This window comes from Mesoplodon mirus, assembly GCF_964341445.2.
Source record: "Mesoplodon mirus genome assembly, chromosome: 12".
Taxonomy (NCBI): Eukaryota; Metazoa; Chordata; class Mammalia; order Artiodactyla; family Ziphiidae; genus Mesoplodon; species Mesoplodon mirus.
In genome coordinates, this window is record NC_138988.1 from 33,486,610 (window position 1) to 33,510,687 (window position 24,078).

At 39.7% G+C, this 24,078-nt stretch overlaps 1 protein-coding gene across 9 annotated transcripts in view; it reads left to right on the forward strand.

Annotated features, from left to right (window-relative positions):
* Window positions 1-24,078, forward strand: part of ERC2 (ELKS/RAB6-interacting/CAST family member 2) — a 968,268-nt gene that overhangs the window by 702,522 nt on the left and 241,668 nt on the right. For all 9 annotated transcript variants that reach the window (XR_014295433.1, XR_014295434.1, XR_014295435.1 and 6 more), the window contains one exon: window positions 22,599-22,746. Coding sequence is in view for 6 of the 9 variants with exons in the window: in XM_082637445.1 (XP_082493571.1) it covers window positions 22,599-22,746 (148 nt within the window). In the remaining 3 variants the exon portion in view is untranslated. The remainder of the gene's footprint in view (window positions 1-22,598; window positions 22,747-24,078) is intronic.

The following is a 24,078-nucleotide window of genomic DNA, read 5'->3' on the forward strand; positions in this document are numbered from 1 at the left end:
GACCCACCTTGTCTGAATGCCAACCCTCAATGTGCAGGCTAACAATACCCTAGGAGACAAAAAAAGCTAATGCAGAAAGCTGTATAATGGGGGTAAGGATCTTAAAGTCCAAAGATTCCTAAAGCGCAGATAGGGGCCCTGGAGGGCTCTGAAGGACAGCAGGAAGCCCTCCTCCTCATTAGTCAGCCTCTCAGCTTTCATGATCACCAGTCAAAGAAGTGGTTGTGAGAATGACAGATTTCTAGGAAAAGCACAAAATGAGAAGATGCAGGGAGGGGTTTCTGTGATCTTCCTGGGTGTGAGTGAAGGTCCTGTGGTGTACATAGTTTGGAGTTGAGGAAACCAGTTCACATGATTTGGCTTAATTAACTTCAGAGTGCTAGACTATCTCAGATGTATACTCCAGACCCCTTATCTTTCAGAAGTGGATAATTTAGTGTGATACTGTTCCTTTGCATGATGAAACTTAAAATATGGAACTCTCTCTCTTCTTCATGAACTTAGAACAATCCATGTTTGTTTTGGGGAGAATAGCAGATTACTAGAGTCACCTAGCACAGTATGGGGAATTTCTGGGAAATATTGGATAGACAAAAAATTGGAAAAGTGTTAATATTTCAGCCACTCTTGTAGTGATCAAATGTAATTCTCTCCTGATGAGAAAATGGTCTCTATTGTTATTTGAATACAGAAAATAAGAACTCAAAGACATAAATATGTGTATGTATATATAATATTTATCTTGATTTGATATAATTGTCTTTTACAAAAGAGAATTACCTGAACCTAAAATAAAATTGACTTTTAAAGATATCATACTTACTGAGAACACTTAGTTGATATTAACTAAGAATTGATTACATTTCTTAAATTGTAAGCAAAGTACTTACTGAGAACACTTAGTTGATATTAACTAAGAATTGATTACATTTCTTAAATCGGAAGTAAAGTACTTACATTTCTTAAATTGTAAGCTATTTGATAAACAGCTTGTGTTTACATAAGCAGTAGTAGCCTAAACTTAGAATGTTCAAAATGAACAATATTTATAGAATTATAATTTCTCTTCCTACTACTACATTCATTTACTGAATGATTACCATGTGCCAGGTACTGTGTTAACTCCTTTATATACAATATCCATTGACTTCTCATATCAGTCCTGTGAGATAATTATTAGACTCATTTTATAGATGCAGAAAGTAAGGTACTTTATTGTTAGGTTGAAAGTGATATTGTCATTTGGAGACTAGAAACTTCATATAGATCCCCCTAATATAATTTTATTATACTGATTTTATATGCATAGTTATAATTTGCATGAATTTGGATGTAACATTGGTCAAACCGTATTGCCAGTATGAACTGCCTTTCCACAAAGCCTGAGATAGAGAGGTCAGGGTGGAAGGCAGTTCCCCTGCTACCTCTCAGATTTCTTTAAAAATTCAAATTTGCTTTATGCTCAGTAGTATGAGTGCTCTTTTGTAGACCATACGTTTTCCGGAACAATCTACATATTATAGAACTGTTAATTAAAGTTGGGGAAAGTGTCACAAATTAAGGAGAAGCCATCCTCGGTTGGAAATGGTAGTAATTCACCATGCTATAACACTAATATCATTTGACATTTTTTTCTGATTGCCAAAATTCACTTTAGTTTTAAGGGAAATCATTTTCATGCCGTGTGCAGCACTTTCACCAAGAGCATATTGAATTTGGTACATCCACATATTAACAAAGTAGGTTTTAAGCTAAAATTTGAAAAGGTAAAAGCATATTTTAACATGGATTTGGGCATGCATTTTCTTTTTTTTTATATATCTTATTATTTTAAAAAATCAGAGTTAAGAGTAGGTACATTTGCTTTGAGGGAGGGAACTCAGATGGTTTTCTTTCCCTTGGTAGGGGGAGGGTGGAGTGTGGTGATAGGTCAGAAAGACTCAGAGGCAAAAGGACTGACTACCCTTTCTTTCTAAAACGGGTGATCTTCCAGGCATTTTAACGGCTTGGAAACAAACAGTTGCTGGTGCCACTTTGTTTTCAAGCAGATTTGATTTTTCATGGCTCGGGCCAGTGTTTGGAAATAATTCATCAGGAGAAGTTGTCAGGATGAACAATAGACACATTAAAGTCAAACAGCCTTTGACATGTCATAGCTCTGGTGCTTTGAGACTTTTAATTTTGAAATTTAGGAAGATAAGCTAACTGGAAAAACAGTGATCCACAGCCTCAAAAATACTTACTGTCAAGTCCAATTTCCCATTTCTTGTGTCCCATTGGGCACCTATGGGAAGCTCCATTGCACCTTTTAAACTGACACTAGCCTTGAATATTTTGATGTCAAACGGCATAAACAAAATTCACCAGTATTACAGTCGCCTAACATCACGTTAGCATCAAAAAGCCTCCTGGTGCCCTCAGTTTTAATAACCACCAGTGCTACTATTATGTAGGTGGAAAAACACTTGAAGATGATAAAAGTATATTTAAAAGTATGAGGGTAATGAAAATTATGTCAAGGTGGCTTTTTAGCTTAGTGATTGTGTTTCAATTTGTAAATGTTATAACTGTTTAAAAATTTTTTTTTCTCTAGCAAGCTGCAAACTTTTAAAGACATTAAGCCTGCCAAATTATAGCCACTTATTTCTGCCTGACGTATTTTTCAGCTTAGAACCACAGAGGGACTGCCAAGCCTGTTCCTTTTCATTACCTGTTCTGTGTCTGGCCCAGAGTTTAGATTTTCGAAAATGGAAAAAAGCTGTTTGCAAAATCACAAGGCTCTTGAGCTCTTAGTTTCTTCTTAGTATCAACGTTTATTTATTTAGGTTTGGGCTGGGTTTCAAAAGATTGAAATTGGAAACAGAGAAGGTGACTCTGAACACCATTTATCTGTATATAAGCGAACGTTCGATGTACGTTTAATTTAAAAAATTGCTGTTTCCTACAAGAGGGAGCTATTTTTCACATTGTTACAACATTTTTAGAGGTCACTAGGTGGTCATGTCACCAGCAGGGAGTTTTTGTTTGGCAGGCGGCATTGGCAGTTAGTTACAGATGCCTCCAATGATTCAGTGTTCAAAGGGGCCTGCTTTGCAAGTAACAAATACTTACAACCTGAGAACTGAAGTATAAAAAGTAGTGACAGGGGAAAATGTTTGGAAATGTAAAACAGCATCTTTAGTGGCCAAATTGGGGTGTTCAGGGAGTTGAAGATTACACGTCTACTTTATACTCGGGTTTAGCGTTTACAGAAGCAATAATGTCTTAACTACCGCAGTTGGCCATCACCTTGCTTCTAGTTAGCAAAACTCTTAATCTGTGACTCGTTGGTAACTGTGATTTGGAATAATGTTCAGATTCCTGACAATAATCTTTATTAACCTCATCTCCTGCATTTGCCATCCTGGTGGTTACTCAACCTGAGCCTCTCGGTCATTCCTCATTGTGAATGCTGGTAATTTAAGTAAGATTAAGTGGGCGGCTAAAAGCACCAATTACTGGGGCTTCTTCTAGGTTTCCATATTTACAGACAAACCAGTATTTCAAATTTGGGATAAGCGAATTATAAGCTGTCTTTATGTGGAAATAAATAAATGAAGTGCAGATGGATCTTCGAGGAAATGGTTGAGAAAAAAAGATTAATAGCCAATCACTAGAACTCTGAGCATTTTATTCGTAATTAGTTTTTTAAGAGCTTTAAAATGGAGATAGATTTTTGTCTTCTTATCAGGACAATTGCTGTATCTCCTTCATCCTCCCTTTTTTAAACTAAAAAATAAAGAATGCAGCTATCACTTAAGAATGTAATGCAGTTATTGTGCTATATTATTACAATAAATTGATTCAATTTGAGCCAAGAATTGTCACCACTCACGTTGTGTTGTTTAGTATAGAAAAGCCTGAGAATTTCAGACTTCTTTAACAGGACAAAGAAAGACATTTAGCACCTGTTTCTATTTGCAATTCAAAGAGAAACTACAAATAAATTGATGGGGCTTCGTTTATTTGACCATAGCAGTCCATTGATATTTTCCCTGTTAAAATTTTGTGGTGTTTTTTATTTCTTATTCTTTACACAAGAATGGGCAACTGTCACAGCTTCACAGTTGTTTTTTTCTTCAAGTGAATTAAATTCGTATTCTTAACACTTTGCTACTTCTTTAATCCTTTGCAGAAAGCTTCTTGGCTCTGAAGATACACTGAAATACTGAGTTTGGATATTCAAAAGAGTCCTGCTAAGTGATTGAAAAAAAGGAAGCCAGAGTATAGAGTGGAAATGTTGTCTTGGTTACACTAAATTTTATAATGTGGTTCTTCTTGCACTTATCAGAAAATTCCTTTCCACTCTCCAATTTACATTTGCTTAAGCGAGTGGAAGTGGAATTGTGATACCGTGATAAACCCTAGGAACGTATTAAATCTCTAGATACAAATACAGAAAACTGAGACTATTGTTACTCAACATTCCTCTTTTTAATTTTTTTAAATAGTTTTCTCTTTTCGGCTCTAACAGCTGGGAATATTCCTATTACTCCCTTGGCAGTTGGTGATTTGAACATATTTATCTTGTAGCTGATACTAATAGTAAACTAACAAGCTAACCTAATAATTATAGCAATAATAACTACAGCTTGTGTTCATAATAATAATAACTGCTTGTATCCAAGTAAATGTGCTAAATGGTTTACATATTTTATCTCATATAATACCCCATGAGAGTATTATCATTCTCATCTTATAGATGAAGAAACTGAGATTCACCCAGTTAATTAACTTCCACAAAATCACACAGATGATAGTGATGCAGAACTAGGATCTGAATCCAGATCTGTGGAATCCCATTCATTCATTCAACAAATATTCATTGACTCTTCAGTGAATTTAAATAATTGATAATTTTTAAAGACTATTTAGAGACAGCATTGTCTTTCCTGTCAATGGATTGTGGTCACTTCTCTAAATAAATCATTAGAGAAGGAAAGCTGTCTTGTGTTTCCTTCAGATAGTCATTTTCCCTTCATGGACTTAGGTTTATCCCAGCTGAAACTCCCATCAGCCATTTGGACTGATGACTTTACACCAGCTTAACGGTTTGGCTTAATTGATAGAAGCAGTGCCTAGCTCATAGTGAGTCCATAACAGATACTGCTTGAAATGAATCAATCTACATCATTGCTGTTTGCGCTTTAGGAGCCACAGTTATGTGAGTAGGGATATTGCTCACCATTTCTGTGAGATTTTGCGGTTTATCAGATGCTTTCCTGTGGGTTATCTCATTTGAACCTCTCAGTGACTTTGGAAGTAGGTCACATCATTTCCCTTTTACAGGCCCCACAGCTAAGATGCATAATGTTAAGTGACGTGTCCAACACACACAACTAAAATCAGGTGACTCTTTCTATTAGGCCCCTGCTTTCTGTTTTCCATGCCTGCCTCCCAGTAGTACTAGTGGTGGAGGTAGGTTGAAGGTTCAGACTTCTCTCCCCTTTCTTCCTGGGATTGTGGCGTCAGGGCGTCTTCAGGAACATCCATGTGATATGCACTGCCCACTGAGTCCTGAAGTGCTGTTTTCGCTCGCTTCGGGAGTTCCAGCACTGTACACTGTGAATCTCTCTCTTCTCTGTGGATTTGTAGCAGCTTTTGGATTTGTCTTTGATCCACTGGGCATCCTGGGTAATAAAAGGAATGAACAGCCAAGCACTGGTTGGAAGCTGTTCTGGGCTGGTCTCACTGACAGCAGCATTGTGACTGACAGATGATCCTCTTATTGAGATTCAGCCAGGTCCTCACAAGATACAAAGTAATTGCGTTGTCTAGTTTCTCCATGTCAAGGATATCTATCACACATTGTCTCTTTTATTTTGAGGGCTTATCGAATTAGAGACTGCCTGGGTTCAAATCTCCACTTTGCCATTTATTAGCCATGTGAACTCAGGCAAGCTAATTCATCCCTCTCTGTCTCTATTTCCTTATCTGTCAAATGGGGGAAAGATAGCGCCTACCTCTTTAAATTGTTATGGAGGTTGAATGAGTTAATACACATAGAGAAGTTAGAATAGTATAGTGTATAGTATAGTGTCACAGGAGTATAGTGCTTTAGAATAGTGTTGTATTCAGCACAGAAAAAGTGCTGATGAGTGTTAGCAAATATTAGAAAATATTCCCAGTTGTGAGATCTGTGGCATGTCCTCTTGGGTGTATAGCAATCTTGGCAAGATGGTTTCATAATCTTGAAATAGGGCAATGGTGTGCTGCTAAACAATGTCAGTGGGGGAAAAAAAAGCCCTGATTGGTAATATTTGCCAATTTCCATGGTGTAAATACTCCTACCATGGCAAAGGTAAAGACTGACCATGGAGTTGGAAAGAGATGCACATAATTGACTCTCGCTAGCCAGTAACAGACAGCTCTACTGAAATAGACCCTTCAGGCTGTAAGATCATTAGAGAAATTGCCAATTAGTAATTGCTCCCAAATCATAGCTATCCCTGTTTGTGTATGTGACTCAATTATTTAGGGTGGGTTCCCAGTGATAGGGATCCCAGGTTGTAGTTTATTGATCTGAGTTGGGCTAATCTATTTCCTTCCCAGAAAGGTCGGACATCACTCTTTTTCTGTTAAGCCTAAAGGTTGTAGCAGAGTTATTATATAAACTTCCTAAGAAAGATTTGGGATTTCTTGCTGTGAGGGTCCTGGAGTGACTTTCTCACTGACCTTCCTAAAACTCCCTTGTTAGCTGTTTTTTTTTTTTTTCTTTGTCCCATCCAAGCATCCCTCTAACACATCCTCTCCTTGCTAAGTTAGCCAGAATCAGTTTCTGCTGCTTATAATCCAAAGAAACCTAACTAAAATACAGTTTCAATCGCGTCACTCATCCTTTGTTAGAATTCTTTCTCTGGGAGTTGCTCAAGATGGTCCTCTGTTGTCTGTACCAGTACCTTCAGAGACGAGAATGAGGCACCCTGTGCTACTGTTGGACATCTGTGACTTGGCCAGAGCTCTTCCTTTTATTGAATTGCTATCAGCCCCACCTACCTGTGACTTCATCCTTAGGTCCTAATTCAAATATTAGGGCCCCCCTGGAACAAGCCTTGTCTGTAGTCACGTTAGGAAATATTTGAAGGAATAACTACCATGTTCCTAAGTCGCCCACGACATTGATTATACCCACATTCACAGTTTCTATACATATACATGTTGCATTAGAAATCCAACAAAATGGACAATGTGAGGGGAAGCAGGTTCACACTGGACCCTCTGGCCACCTTTAGATGTGGTTTTCCTAAAGACTGATGTTGACCAACTCAATTTCTCTTTCCTTCTGTGATCACTGAGGGCCCCCAGAAGGACCTGGACTTTATGCCTGACAAGGCTTATTTGTGAAATAAAAGATTATTCTCCACATATCCTACGGGTACGATATCTGAAACAGACTTTCCTGTTGTCAAAGGGATGGTCACTTAGTAATCACAATTTGAGTTCAACATGACATTTATAAGTTTGTAAGGCAGACTGCTTGGAAGCCTCAGCAATATTTAGGGAAATGTCAAGCACTTTTCAAAATGAAAGACAAGCGCTCATCTATGTAGAACAATGCGGGGACAAAGGGAAAGCCCCAGATATTCCTCATAGATACCCTCATTAGAATAATGTTCGGCAATCAAATGAATGCTTTCTAGACTTCGGATGTCATGGACCAATAATAGGAAAAAATATTTTTGAAAACAACGTAAAGCTATTTAATAAGAGTCTTCAGATGTTAACTACTACCATCATTGCATAAAAGGGTATTTTAACATCAGAAAGTAAGAAGGACATTACCTAATTTCAGAATAAAAGGCTGCTGTTACTTACAAAGCGGTTGGCAATCTTACTCCCACAACATTTGTCTGTGTCTTCACGTGTGTGTATGTGAATGAGTGTGCAGGGACTTGTATGTGCATGTGTGAGTGCGTGCATGTATGAAAACTTCAGTACAAGCCAGTACCAGTCTTTGGGTTGGCACTTAGGAATTACTTAGTTTGGCCACACTTTTCCTTGGTGGTACCCTAACATTCCTGGAAGTTGTGCAGATGGAAATAAGCATAAATAAGCAAGAGAGAAATAATATTTTTTATTAGTTTCTGCTTTATAACAAAGTGAATCAGTCATACATATACATCTGTTCCCACATCCCTTCCCTCTTGCGTCTCCCTCCCTCCCACCCTCCCTATCCCACCCCTCCAGGCGGTCACAAAGCACCGAGCTGATCTCCCTGTGCTCTGCGGCTGCTTCCCACTATCTACCTTATGTTTGGTACTGTATATATGTCCATGCCTCTCTTTTGCTTTGTCACAGCTTCCCCTTCCCCTTCCCCATATCCTCAAGTCCATTCCCAAGTAGGTCTGTGTCTTTATTCCTGTTTTAACCCTAGGTTCTTCATGACATTTTTGAGAAATAATTTTAAATGGCCGAATCTTCTTAGTGTTTCCTCAAAGGCTTATCACCACCTGGAAGCCTCTCTTTCCCTCCAGAGCCCTTCCAGTCCAGCCTTCCTTCATACTCATCTGTCAGCCCTGCCCTCTCTGAAGGCTAACCCCCGTCATCCCGGACCAAAGGGACATTCCTTACTTCCTACAATCAAGCATTTTAGCAAAATAACCGAGTCACACAGACTTGGATTCAAATTCCAGTTCCACCATTTAAAAGCAATGTGGGGGCTTCCCTGGTGGTACAGTGGTTAAGAATGCGCCTGCCAATGCAGGGGACATGGGTTCGAGCCCTGGTCCGGGAAGACCCCACATGCTGCCGAGCAGCTACGCCCGTGCACCACAACTACGGAAGCCCACGTGCCTAGAGCCCGTGCTCCGCAGCAAGAGAAGCCACCGCAGTGAGAAGCCCGCGCAACACAACGAAGAGTGGACCCTGCTCGCTGCAACTAGAGAAAGCCCACGCACAGCAACGAAGACCCAACTCAAACAAAAATATATAAATAAATAAAATAAATTTATAAAAAAAAAAGTAATGTGACTTTGGGCAATCTACTTAAAACTTGCTCAGTTTACTCAACTTTACAATAGGAATAATAATAACATTTTCCTTGGAGGATAATTTGAGAGGATGAAATGAAATAATGTGCTTTACTTATGCCTTGTGTATCATACAGCAAACACAGTGATAACTATTAATAATCATTTATCCTTCATCCTAACAATGGAGTCATTCATTAATCAACTATTATTTATCTTTTGTGATTTAAGTTTTCATATGCATTTGCTTTCTTTACCGGAAGCGTTTGCAAGCCTTATCCCTTGCTGATCCCTCTTAGCACTTAGCATAGTTTTTTTGGCTGTAGTAAATTCTTTTCAGATATAGATGGAGATTAAGACACTGGCTGACAACATTAGACAGCTCTCTTATGCTACTACCCAGGAGTGTGTTGCCATTCTCAAAGGTCCTTTTTGTTATTGGGCCTCTCATCAATGAGCCTTTGGAAACCCCATTAAGAGTTCTGCAGCCCCATTCTTCTTTGAACTTCTGCCTTAGGTCCTGTGACTTGAAGTTCAAATCTAAAAGAAGGTACTCTGTTGCTGCTCACCGGGGCTGGACAGCCTCAAGGCTGTCCTGGGAGATAGATGATCTGATCTCAAAGCAATCAGTCAACAGGTCAGTATCTCAGGGAGTGGTAATTAGTCTCAGGTTGGGGTCTGGTCACCAGGATGTTTCTCACTAAGTGGTTTTCCAGGTCTGAAAGGGACTGAGCTCTGTCACCTTTTTAGCTTCTAATCTCCCTCCTCCCCCTCTGATTTGCGTAGCAGTCTCTCTCCTGTGGACTGGATTAATTGCCTCTAGTGGTTAGTCATGGGTATATGTGAGATTAAGAGTTGGACATTGTGTATAAGCAGCTCATGCAGCTCAATATCAAAAAAACAACCCAATCCAAAAATGGGCAGAAGATCTAAAGAGACATTTCTCCAAAGAAGATATACAGATTGCCAACAAACACATGAAAGATGCTCAACATCACTAATCATTAGAGAAATGCAAATCAAAACTACAATGAAGTATCACCTCACACCAGTCAGAATGGGCATCATCAAAAAGTCTGCAAACAATAAATGCTGGAGAGGGTGTGGAGAAAAGGGAACCCTCTTAACACTGTTGGTGGGAATGTAAATTGATACAGCCACTATGGAGAACAGTATGGAAGTTCCTTTAAAAACTAAAAATAGAACTACCATATGACCCAGCAATCCCACTGCTGGGCATATACCCTGAGAAAACCATAATTCAAAAAGAGTCATGTACCACAATGTTCATTGCAGTTCTATTTACAATAGCCAGGACATGGGAGCAACCTAAGTGTCCATCAACAGATGAATGGATAAAGAAGATGTGGCACATATATACAATGGAATATTACTCAGCCATAAAAAGAAACGAAATTGAGTTATTTGTAGTGAGATGAATGGACCTAGAGTTTGTCATACAGAGTGAACTAAGTCAGAAAGAGAAAGACAAATACCGTATGCTAACACATATATATGGAATCTAAAAAAAAAAAAAAAAGGTTCTAATGAACCTAGGGGCAGGACAGAGATAAAGATGCAGACCGCAGACGTAGAGAATGGACTTGAGGACACGGGGAGGGGGAAGAGTAATCTGAGACGAAGTGAGAGAGTGGCATGGAAATATACACACTACCAAATGTAAAACATAGCTAGTGGGAAGCAGCTGCATCACACGGGGAGATCAGCTTGGTGCTTTGTGACCACCTAGAGGTGGTGGGAGGGAGACGCAACAGGGCGGGGTTATGGGGATATATGTATACATATAGCTGATTCACTTTGTTATACAGCAGAAACTAACACACATTGTAAAGCAATTCTTCTCCAATAAAGATGTTTAAAAATAAATAAATAAAAACTACCTTAACAGCAAAAAAAAAGAGTTGGATATTGCGGAGAGGGAAATGCCTCAACCTTTTAAATCTTTGAGAGTAGAAAGTGATAAAGAATGAAAATGGGCACCTATTATAAACAAGCAAACAAAGAAAGCAGTAAAGCTGCTTTTATTATGGAAGAAAACTATTAGGTTGAACTACATGAAATTTCTGATATTTGACTTCTTCTGACCTACAAAAACACTTCATATCATTCAGTCTAATAGCTATAAATATAAAATTTTGTGTTTCTATTTATTTGTTTGTTTTTGAGCTTCTGGATTGTAGCTGGATTGCACTGGATACTGAGAATGAAGAGGACCGGATGGGAGGGAGCTTTTGAATCAGTTATCCCAGTATTTGATACACGTGGGTGGAGGTGCCACGTGGATTCCTATTCCCAGCCTTCAAATTGGTAAAAAGGATTCATGGATATCTTCTTTGCATGGTACTGCTGATGATCTGGTATTTGTTCCTAATGGAAGTCGAAGGGTATTTCCTTGTGTTTTGTGGCATCATTGCAGGGTCAGCTCATCTCATGACTATGTGGATAGAGAGTCTCTGGGATCTGCTGTGTGGCAAGCTCTAAGGAAGCAGGGGTTGTGCCTGTTTTGTTTGTCCTTTCATCTCTGCTACCTGGTGTGCAGTGGGCAGTCATGTTGAAGGGACTGAAGAACTGGGCTCTGATCATCTGGTTGGTTTATTCTTCCTTGTGTGACCAGTAAACAGCCACCCCAGAGGAACACGTTCATTTCAGTTGCTTCTGCTTGGACTTGATAATTTCACATCATAAATGTTCCTGCCTCTAGTGATCACTCCTCCCAGAGTGGAAATTTCACTTCCATGAGCCACAGGGCCACCCATACTGTAAATCTGAGACCGCTTTCTATACCATTGTGTCTTGGGCTGGTTTCCCCCACGATTCTTTCCAGATGTGGAGTGCTTTCAGGTAGTTTACCAGACTCTTTCATTCCTCATCCGCTGTCTGGTTTCATGTTCCCTCACCCTCTGAGAAGGAGCCCTAGTAGTGTCCCACATATTGTATTCATGAATACAGAAATTTCAGGAAACTAACAGATATAAATTCTCATTATTTTTGAACTCACTAGCTGATTTTTGCTGCTCTTTGTTCTACATATTTTTTAAATCATTTGCTTAGCAATGCAATAGTTTAGGTGTGTGTGTGTTTATAGTTCTATACTTCTTTAATTTGGGCTCTGAAATGAATTTATCGTCTTTGGATATGTTCTTGCATCTCTTTTTAGTCTATAGGTTATGGTACATTGGTGAAGCCTTACCAAGAAAACAGCCCTGTGCATTTGCTTTCTCTCCCATTGACACATTCAACAAGTGGTTAGTGAGTGTCCTTTAGACAGGTTCAGTCTGTTTTCATGGAGGCATTTTAGCCATTTCTTGCCAGCATAGAACTGTGATGAATTTGGTCTCACTTCTTCCCCTCACTATGTTGCAGTGTGTATTTTTAATCTCTGTCATTTGGACTTTTAAGTTATTTCCAGAAAGACACATCCTCCTAATTTTTAGGTACAAAGCCCCGCTGGATTTACAATCTATTTTATTCTATATGTTCTCTTAGCAAATCTATGGCAAGGACAGAAATGCTGAGACTTTCATTTGTGGGCAACTATGTGTCAATTAAGTTACCTCTTTAAAAAAAAAAAAAGGTATCTAAAACGTACCTATCACCTCTTAATTGACTTCTCAGCAGGCCGAATCCCATATGGAATGATTATTTGATAATAAGTGATAATTTGATTCTAGGCTTTCATCAAGGAATGAAAAATGTGAGTGGAAAGAGGATTAGAACGTGAAATGCTCCCTCTGCATTGCAGAGCTCTCCTATGGCTAAAGTTCATTTTTTAAGAAATAAGCACCCTTTGTGATATCTCTTTAGAGTATAGATTATAAAGATGTAACTACTTTGGAAAAAAAGTGGAAAAGGGTAGAATTTATTGCAATGGCCACGAGATGGCAGACCTAAAATCCAGACTTCTCAAAGAGATTTACGTGCCGAATTTCATCTTTGAGGATGCTTTAAAAGTCATCAGCTTTCCGAAGGAAAACTCCTATTGGTTATCCTGAATTGTTGTTCAGTTCCGTGGCAGGCACAGCAAGGGAGAACAGATTCAAGTTGATGGGAATCTGTTTAGCCCTTCTTTTTATCACGTATCACCTTCCTGCCCCTCCTAGAAGCCTGCTTTTTACCTGGCCGCTACAGTCATCCACAGCACACGTAAACATATCACTCTATGTTTCCTTCTCCCAACGCAGGAGCACAACTGCCTTTTTCCTTCCCATGAATAGGAGGTCTCTCAAAGAAGCTGCTTCCAACAAATTCAATTTTTTTGTATTTCTGTCTACAAAGATCTGCTCCACAGAACCTTAATTCGATTTTCTTCAAATGTTGCATTAACGAAATTCTGGAATGTGCCTCCTTCCGCTTATATCCCTCTTAGAGCAATGACATGACAATCTGCTTTGTTTTTCATTATAGTATAGCCTATGGGGATATTCTATTCCATGTAAACATAAACAAAGGGAGGTTTGACTTAACACAAAAATTTCAAATTAAGAAGGGAAGTATGTAGTTCAAGATATGGGAGGGCGATTTGCTGCTCTGTGCAAAGACTAACAAATCTCAGTAGCCTTAAATATAGAGTAGAGGGAAAATTAAAATGTACTGTCTTTTGGGATAGTTACATAATACACATATGCATACACACATATACGTCTTACCAATAAGAAAAAAATAATTGATCAGTTGCCTTGGGGGCCAAGCCTTGAAGTCAACCAAAAAGTTAATGTGATGAGGCAAGTCTCTTGACAGTAACTGATCATCCATGGACAATAGGTTTAGTTTAGGTAGATGCTGGCAAAGCTCTGGCCCACAGTGAAGTCCAGATGTATTTAGTTTTCTTATTATCAGTCATCAATAACCTTTCCAGGGAGTCTAGTTGGGTGTATTTTATATAGAAAGCTACCTTGGCAGAGTTAAATGCTCAACATAGAAGCCTTCTCATCACTGAATGGGAATAACAAGAATGAATGAGCATCATAGAACATTACATTGACATTACATTACATTGGGTCAGGGAGCCCTTTCATTTCACTTGCCCTCACTGCCTTCCAAATTTACCAGTTTTTTTTTAAAGTTTTGGTCTTTTCTTTAATGAAAGAATTTGTTGTTGTTGTTTTGAAGTTGTTTGACTTTGGTTAGATTTTGCACTTGACCTTGCCCTTTAAAAGATCACTTTTCAGAACACTTTTCCATTTCTCACACTGCATGAATCACATCTTGCCCACCTTTGTGTGGCCTTTCCTATCAGTTCATATGGGATGATATTGAACAGTCAGACCGGGCTGGTCTTGGATGCAGCTCTTCTATGATGGACATATTCTTCTCTACATTCAAGCTCTATTTTCTCCTTAAGTTTGTTTGCAAAACAAACATCACCTCATGAAAGTCAAATGGGCAGCTTAACAGAAACCAATTTCAGAGGCTTCTCTGAGAGTCTGTCTTGAAAATAAGAGACCCATTGGCATATTTAGATATGTTTTCTACAAAGAGGACCCCAGTAGAAATTAATGCAAAACCTTTGAGTCTTTACATTTGGTGGTGTCCATATTATGTACTAATAAGTAACTGCTAACATTTGTGTGGTCCTGTCCGACACTGGACAGAATCTCTACTTGCGTCATCATGTTTAATTCTTACAACAGTCTGAGAGAGTTACTGTTATCCTTCTTAGTTCATTATGAGGAAATTGAAGTTTCAGATGCATAAAGTAACTTGTGCAGGGGCACAGAAACAAAAGATATTGCTGAGATTCAAACCCAGGTATATTCAATTCCAAAACTAAGGCAGTAAGTATCTTCTCTTCTAAAGGACTTCAGTGATATTTTATTTGTATGGGTAAGTTTTAAAAACTCAAAATAGACCAAGGTAATCAAAAGAAGTATTTTCTTCTTTTTTCCCTCTCTCCTTCTCTCTCTCTCTCTCTGGATCAGGCACACAGTAGTCAATAATACTTCATACATGTCCTTGCCAGGACCTGGACAGAGGTCCCCCCCCATCCCTTATTGACTTTTTATCAATCTCCAAAGGGCTGGGAATGGAGAAAGCGATTTAGGATGAGGGCAGTACCTCTTCCTGGCACTCAGCCTCCTTTGGCCTCAGGCCTTTTCCACACGGGAAAATCAGCTGGCCTCAGACTCACCAATACCCCTTTGTAGCAGGATGCCAAGAGGTGCCGACATCTTTGCATCCTGAAGCACATGATGTTGGCTCTTTAGAGCTTCCTGGACTGGTTGCACTTGGAGGAGCTCAGGGAGGAGCCAGCTGCCTCCCTGGGTCGTGCCCTGAGAGAGTAGTGGGGTAGAAGCCGGTGCACGGAGCAAAGAACTTCCACAAGACTCATGGTCCCTTAAGTCGTGTGCTATTAAGTTTCAAAGACAAAATTCTCTGTAATTGGAGTAAACGATTTCTTGAGGTCAGTTTTAGGTGGGCGACAGAGAGCAAACCACATTGAGGAGTCTGGGCTGCCAAAACGCAGCCTTTACAAATCTGGTCTGTTCTTTGTCCTTGCTGAAACTCATATTGTTCAAATATATCTCACCCTGTGGGCCCACCTCATGCAAGCTGCTTCACTTTCTGCGTGGGCCTTCTGTATACACAATACATCATTCTACTGGTGGGTAGTGTTGATATTAATTGATATCAAAAGCCTTTTCTTGGGCTTCCCTGGTGGTGCAGTGGTTGAGAGTCCGCCTGCTGATGCAGGGGACACGGGTTCGTGCCCCGGTCCGGGAGGATCCCACATGCCGCGGAGCGGCTGGGCCCGTGAGCCATGGCCGCTGAGCCTGTGCGTCCGGAGCCTGTGCTCCGCAACGGGAGAGGCCACAACGGTGAGAGGCCCGCGTACCGAAAAACAAAACAAAACAAACAAAAGCCTTTTCTTTCTCAAGATGCCGTTTGAAAATACAGCTTTTAAAATTTAGGCAAATGAGCATCTATCTCCAGGGTTGATCATAGCAAACCTCACCCACCCTCATGCCAGGGGTAAGAGAGAGGCTGTTTTGAACAGGGTCTTTCGTCACCGTCTGTCTTAAGTCACCTCCTACTGAACTTACGGTTGAGGATTCAGGGTCATGAGGGAAAGAAAACAGTAATTAACTGGGAAAAGTTGATTGAGCGGAATTTTTTCCCCCACATTATGATTAGAACATGACTGTGGGCTGAGCACCATACATAATATAGGTTTTCCCTTGAAATTATCCAAACGTTTCTTAATGGAATGCCTTTTTTAAGCATCTGCTTTTGTAATTGAATGTGTTCCTAAAGATGGGTCAGCTAACTAAAGCAAGAGCCCACAGGAAAAACTGTGTTAATGCTTCTCCCCCAATCTAATTTATGACAGTTCCTAATTGGCCCGCCTCATTTACAACTCCTAAAATTAATTTTAGACCCTCTGTCAGAGCTCAAGTCATCATTAATAGAATGACAGCAACAGGGAGTGAAATAGAAATGTTTATAAAGCTCCCTTTTAAATTGACTGTGATAAGTGACGTAGGGATGTATTACCATCAGAGGATTCTGGAACTCTCTTTGTGAAGGCTAGCCACAGGCAACTCTCGAAAGAAGGCATTTATCTTGGCAGGAGATGCCCTTCAGTCCTGTTTTGTTTTATTCCCTTGAGGATTTTTTTCAGGGTGGCTAAAACCATTTTTTTGGTGTTTTATTAGCTGTATCTTAACTACCTCCTACAAACTGAATGACAGCTTAGGGTTATTAAATGTGTTCTTGCACATATTTTTATCCATTGTTAACCCTGACTAAATGCATGCAGGGGCACAGAATCCCCCCCTTTTTTCCTCCATTGTTGCCCATATTTGTTAAAGAAATTATTCCCCTTGACGTTTGTTTAGGCTGCACTTTGATAAAATGCTGTCTATGGTCCACTTTCTTAGCTTGGCATTCAGCAGACTCTTATAGATTTATTTCTCTTTGCATTATCTTATCTTCCTTTCTAGCGTATTTGGGCTTCCTTTTCATATTTTAAGTTACGTTTTGGGGCATAGACAGATTACCTTAGTAATTGTATACTGCAGCATTGCAGTGTTCTAAAGATAATTCTGCAAGCTTTTGGCATATACTTAACCCCAGTAACTATCTAAAGATGAGTATATATGTTCCTTTTTATGTTGTCTGTGAATAAGCAAAATGGACAGATTAAGTGCTGAAAGTGACTTCAGGCTTATAGAAACTTTCTTCAGTTTGATGAGACAGTGACAATTTCTGAAGCAATGTAAATCTGGCCTTGAATCTAAAAGGTGGCTTACTTGATGAAGAAATTAATGAGGATTTTTCTTTGTGTTTCCAATTTATAGCCAAGTGTATATACTCTTTATACTTGAGCCTTTTTTAAAAAGATGTAGATGTAAAGGAGGCTTTGCAGAGCTGCAAATACTTCAGTTTTCTCAGTTTTGAAAGGCTGAGTCAAAAAAAAAAACCCCAGAAACATTTAATTTAAGCGTCCTAGTTTATTTCAATGTCTGCTATTTTCTAAAAACAGTGAAGTGTTTGTTATTAAGTGCTTTAAGATATATCAACTCATTGGCTTATGGAAATTGTAAAAGTTTAGAAGCTAATGTAGGGCTAGCAGATGAACTTATTCTCAGAAAAAACTTATGCTTAGTATCCCTCACCCTCAAAAAAAACCCTCCTGACTTTCAAAGTAAGGTTAATGAAAATCCATAACCGTGCAGAATTAGCTCATAATGATTTAAACTATTTGTTAAAAAGTATCAGATTAATAAAAAGTTATTTTAAACTCATTTTGTAAAGATTTTTGCTTAAAAAAAAAACACAAATGTAATGGCTCTGTCAACCTAGAATTAAGAATTTGCTTTGCCTGGCTTCCCTGTACAAATAGGTAATGGCTAGATATAACCTTAACATATTCAGAACATCTCTTCAGATATCCTAAAGTGTGAAATGTTCATATTTCTCTAGTTTTATATACTTTAAAAAAATCTTCTGCCAATTACTCTTTGATTTAAGTAGACTGGAATTACTGGAATGTAGATTTCAATCAAGGTATTTTAGAAGAAATTATCATTTAGTTTAAGACCAGTATTTAAATGAGGGTTTCCAAATATGTGTAATCCTTGTTACACTAATTTTATTCAGTTCTGTCATTATATAATACCAGTACTTATAAAACAGATTTGTTAGCCAAAAGCAAACAAACAAAAAAACAAGCAATAAGGAGAAGGTTACAAAGAACAAAATTGTTATTTTGTATGGATATGAGTATTGATGAGTGGTTTTATTTATTTTTTTATTTATTTTTTTTAATTTAATTTAATTTAATTTATTTATTTATTTATGGTTGTGTTGGCTCCTCATTTCTGTGCAAGGGCTTTCTCTAGTTGCGGCAAGTGGGGGCCACTCCTCATCACTGTGCGCGGGCCTCTCACTATCACGGACTCTCTTGTTGTGGAGCACAGGCTCCAGATGCGCAGGCTCAGTAATTGTGGCTCACGGGGCTAGTTGCTCCGCGGCATGTGGGATCCTCCCAGACCAGGGCTCAAACCCGTGTCCCCTGCATTGGCAGGCAGATTCTCAACCACTGCGCCACAAGGGAAGCCCGATGAGTGGTTTTAAACACACTTTAAAAAAAATGATTTTAAATATATTTGAGGTTCAATAATTAAGAATAATTAGATTTGGGGCTATATTTAGTGACAATATCTATAGAGAATTAGGAATTAATGTTTTTCTTTGATCAAGAGAAAACTGGGAATTTTAAATTAATTTATTGGGACTTTTGATGGTATTATAAGAGGAGCAATGCATGTTAAATACATGAAGAGCCCAAGTTATAGAATTGTAGGAGAAAAGGAGTTTAGAAGGGTCATTCTTTAGGTTGATGATGACTTTTAACAGTTACTAAAGCTATCTCATTCTGAATTTTGACCTGGCAGAGGAAAATGGGTTTAAAAACGTCATGGAACATAGGAATATAAAAGTGGATATAGGGAGCCTAGTTAGGAGATTATTGTAATTGTCCAAGTGGGAGATGATGTGGATTGTACCAGATGTGTATGTATGTGAAAATGTGTGTGTGCACCTACCTGTGTGTAAAGAATGAGAAGGACAGAGAGAACATACATACCTTGATGGGAAAATGAGGAAATTTCAGGTATGCCAAGTATTTGAAGCATGTACCTGCAGTTTATTTGGTGACTGAAAAGCTTCATTTACAATTTTTTAATGTTTACTCTTATGATACTTTGTGGGAGGGAAGGATAACACAGAAAGGTATAAGGAGAAAAAGAGTAAAAACTAGCCTATCCATTCCACCACCATTAGATAATGACTCTTAACATTTTAGTGCATTTCCCTCTCATTTTATTTTTCTATGCATATGGTTTTATGTTTGGGGGATATTATTGTGTGTACATTTGCAAGTCAAAAACTGTGAAGGGTCTGAGATTTTCCCTATTGGCATTGCTAACAGGCTAGCCTGGCTCAGTTTCATGGACGCAGGCAGAAGACCAGAGACTTTTGGGTCAGAGGCAACGGCTTTATTGCTCAAGGTGCAGAGAATAGCATCAGCATGTTTATGTCCATACCCCTTTCCCCAAGTCTCGTGGAGGCAAGGCAGGTGGGCCAGATGAATAGCTGTATATGCAATGGGTTTCATTAAAGGAGAGCAACCCTGAGCTTAGGGAACTTGAATCTTTTATAATGGGCAGTAACATGTCTGCCTTTTGCTCTGGAGGGAGACACTATTGTACATGGCAGTAAGCATGTTTACCCTTTGATCCTAAGGGAGACACTACATCTATCTCCCAAGGCTATTTACTCTACAAACACCCTTGGAAAACTGTGAGAATAGAAGATAATACCTTTGCTCATAAAATGTCCAGAAATATGAGACTCATGGAGTCTCTCAACAAACATAAATCTTTTCATATATCATTGCTTTTTTTTATCAGCATTTTAAATGGCTGCATATAGCTGTAAAGAGTGAATCGTTGGGATACAGCAAAATGTACTACCAACTTCCAATTTTCCAAATAATGGTCTTTTAGGTTGTTTCCATTTTAAAAACTTGGAAATTTCTATTTGGGGCAGAGTGGCAAAAAATAATGCAGTCACTTTGGGTGTGTTGTAGCTAAGTTGGAGTAGATAGCAATTGGGTTCTCCCTGATTTGAAGTCCATGCAGCCTCTTCACCTTGGCCTTATGTATAAGTACGCAGTGGCTATGAATGGCCAACATGTCTGTTGTCTCAAGATGTTATCCAGAGGAAGACAGGCTCTGTGAAGCTGAATATTAATGCTGTTATTTGTAGTCCAGCCTGCACTGGTTTTCTTCTGGAAAGTGGAGATATCTCCTGACATTTCTGCTGCTCACATCTGACTGATCCTCAGACAGAAGCTCCTACTGCCTGGCATGAGCAGGGCCCAGAAAAGTCCATACAAATCCCTATAGTGGAAAGGGGAAAAAATCTGAGATCCGAATAATGACAATCTTGTCCAAACATCTGGAGAGGGCCTGGTCTGGTGATGGGGATTAAAGAAAGGCAAAACAGCATCATGACCAGGTTTTAGTCCTAGGACTTGTGTGCAAGAAAGTACCCAATATGGAGGCTTTCCTGGGTCTCTAGGGTCTTCTAAATTATCTAGAATATTGCTGAAGTAACACAAATGGTTGAGACAAGTCCTCCTCAGAGGAAAAGAGGACTAAATGAAACATAGCAGGAGAGCCATTTCTTAGTCAATAATGGTCTCAGAAAATTCCAGGTTAAAATTTGTGACAGATGTTGACAGAAAATTGCACTGTAAAATGGGAGCAAGAAACTGTAATACTTTTCTGAGTGAGCAATGATCAGTGATTAAACAGCAGTCAAAGCATTGTAATTTTTTTAAGTGACAGGAAGAGTTATCCAGTGGTGTCTTCCACAGTTTTTAGAAAGTATAAAGGGAACTTACTTATTTCTTGAAGAAACATTTTTTAACATCTTTATTGGAGTATAATTGCTATACAATGGTGTGTTAGTTTCTGCTTTATAACAAAGTGAATCAGTTATACATATACATATGTTCCCATATCTCTTCCCTCTTGCGTCTCCCTCCCTCCCACCCTCCCTATCCCACCCCTCTAGGGGGTCACAAAGCACCGAGCTGATCTCCCTGTGCTATGCGGCTGCTTCCCACTAGCTATCTATTTTACGTTTGGTAGTGTATATATGTCCATGCCACTCTCTCACTTTGTCCCCGCTTACCCTTCCCCCTCCCCGTATCCTCAAGTCCATTCTCTAGTAGGTCTGCATCTTTATTCCCATCTTGCCCCTAGGTTTGAAGAAATATTTTTGACATCTGCTTTATGCTTAATGCTCTTCTAGAAGCTGGAGAATTGGTGGTGCACAAGACAAATGAGGTTCCAATTCATGGAGTGTCAAGTCTAGAAAACAAACAAACAATAAGTATCTTAAGATCCTTTCAAATAGTAAAGAGTTCCATGAAAAACCAGTGTAATGAGACAGGCCAGTGGCTTGGGTACAAGGTGGAAGCTGGGAAGACACTGCTAGGGATAGTGGCTAGAGAGGATTTTTCTGAGCTGAGACATGAAGGGTGCCATTTGTGGCAAAGGCATTCCAGTCAGAGGGAATGGCAGAGGCAAAGCTTATGAGGTGAGAACAAGTGTAACATTTTCAGGGACTAGAAAAGAGATCAGGAACGAAATGTACTAGAGGCTGGTGATTGAGGAGGGAGGAAAGGAACAAGATGACCTCAGGGAGGTGCTCAGGGCCAGTTGGTGTAACGAGTTGCAGGCATCAGTAAAGGGTCTGAATTTGAAGTTTAATGGGTGATGGAATGGACTTTTCATCCAACAGAATGGTGGAATCTGGATTTATATTGTTTTTAAAGACTACTTTGGTCTCTGTACCAGGGCAGCCAGTGGTTACCAGAGCTACACCAGTGGTTACTGGTGCTTGGGAGAAGTTTATAGGAAGGGAATGAAGGACGACTTCTAATTAGGGGGCCTGGGCTGCTTAGTGGATGGTGCAGTAATTACTGAGATAAGGAAGACTGAGAAATGAGAGTGGTTTTTGGTGGAATGGCATGGGAGCATTACTAATTTTGTTGAAAATTTAAAGGAGACCCTAGTAAATATCTCTGCATGCCTTTCTTCCGAAGAAAACCTTGCATGATAAAAATAATACTTGATATTGAAGTTGCTGCCCAATTTTGTTGAGTCGTCTTGGGGTACCTAGAACCTTACCTGGCAGATGGCTGGCTGGCTAGCTGGATGGAAGGATTGACAGATGGATGAATGGTTGAATGACTGGATGGATAAATGGGTAGTTGTCTTAGAAAGGAATGGGCAGATTGACTCCCTCCATTTCTCATATGCAGCTGTGTCTGTGAAACCATCAAAAGATGTGTGTTTCAGAGGACACAGTGTGTTGGTCTCAGGGATTCTGACCCAAACTACTTTGTACATTCTGAGAGTCAAGGAGGTAGTTTTTCTTAAACACTATCCATAGGTCCTCCCCATGAGGCAACACTTCATGGTTCATTTCAACTATAAATGCTGATTTTTTTTCACTTTATAAAAATCATCACAATAATCTTTATTTTACCAGACAGGAAGCACTGCTTGCAGCAATCAGTGAAAAAGATGCAAACATTGCCTTGCTGGAACTGTCTGCCTCCAAAAAGAAAAAGACACAGGAAGAAGTGATGGCCCTCAAGAGGGAAAAAGATCGACTTGTGCATCAGTTAAAGCAGCAGGTGGGGCCTTTTGCACGAATGGTGTGTTTTTCTGGGTTTGGGGTTTTGGATGCTTTCTCTGGGTTTAGCTACTCTTCATTTTGCCATCCATCCTGCAGGGTCACGCAGCTAAAACCAGGTAGGAGTGAAATGGCCCAAGTTGTTGCTGGAACAACATTTTATTGCTTTTCTGTGTTTTTGTGCATGTGCCTGGGCTTGTGTGGTTTGCAACCAGTGCTGTTTTCCTTTCTTTTGTATTAGCATCATCTCCCCAGAAATAGCTCTCAGCTCTCTTCCTTCCAGTGGACTTTCTATGACTTCTGACTAAATCCTAAAAAGTACTAGTTAAATTCTGGGCACCTTCTTTCCCATTGGACTTGTTACCTTCTGTCTTGCTCACTTTCTGGGCCCAATAATAACTCCTGTCATCCAGTTCTTTCGATTTCTTTCTCACCATTCTTCCAACTTTGATTCTTCACCTATTTCCCAGGATTTTCCGGCCAAGGACTCTTTCCCACCCGCTATGCTTGGAGACCTCCTCAGCCATTATTTAGTCAAATATTTTTCTATTACCTGTTTACCCCGTTAACCTGTTTTTCCCTCCTCTCTAGGCCACTATACTTCTTCTGAGGGAAAAGGAAGAAGAGACAAAATCCTAACTTGTGCAGAAAGTTCTTTGCTTTCTGGAGGGTTTTCTAGTAGTGACTTAAATGGAAATATATATGCCTGAAGCATATTGCAAAGTCATCCCTGAAATCTTCAGGCATTATTGCTCCTCCATATCTAACTTGAGGGCTTTTGGAATCAATAGTTAAAGATATTCAGCTGGATTCTAGCTTCATTATGAAACCCACTCAGCAGATAATGGCTCAATGGTCTGTGGTTTCACAAGGTGGCTGCCACATCTAGGGCCACCTGTGAATGACACATGGTACCATGTGGAGTGTGTCCATATTGATTTCAGCCCCCAGGACTGGCTCTCTGCCTGCTGGGGAGATCTGGGCTGAGCACAGTGTGCAAGGTAACTGGAAAGGAAGCCCGAAAGGAAAAGCTCTCTCCCCTCACAACTGGGACAACTTTTTCCCTCCTCAGGAAGGAAAAGCCATCCTTTGGCTCTGAACCAGAGTCTTGTTCTCATGGGGCTGCCTTGCTGTGAGAGAGAGAGAGAGAAAGAGAGCGAGCACGAGAGCGAGCACTGCCACGCCTGGGTGCCCTCTCCTGCAGAGGGAAGGTACCAGTCACTGCCAGACATTGGGGTCATTCCGCAGAGCAGCATGCCTTGCTAGTGCTGGCCCCAGGGGTCGGGGGCCGCTTACATCTGACCTCTTTGTTTGGGGCTGTGCATCTTCTACA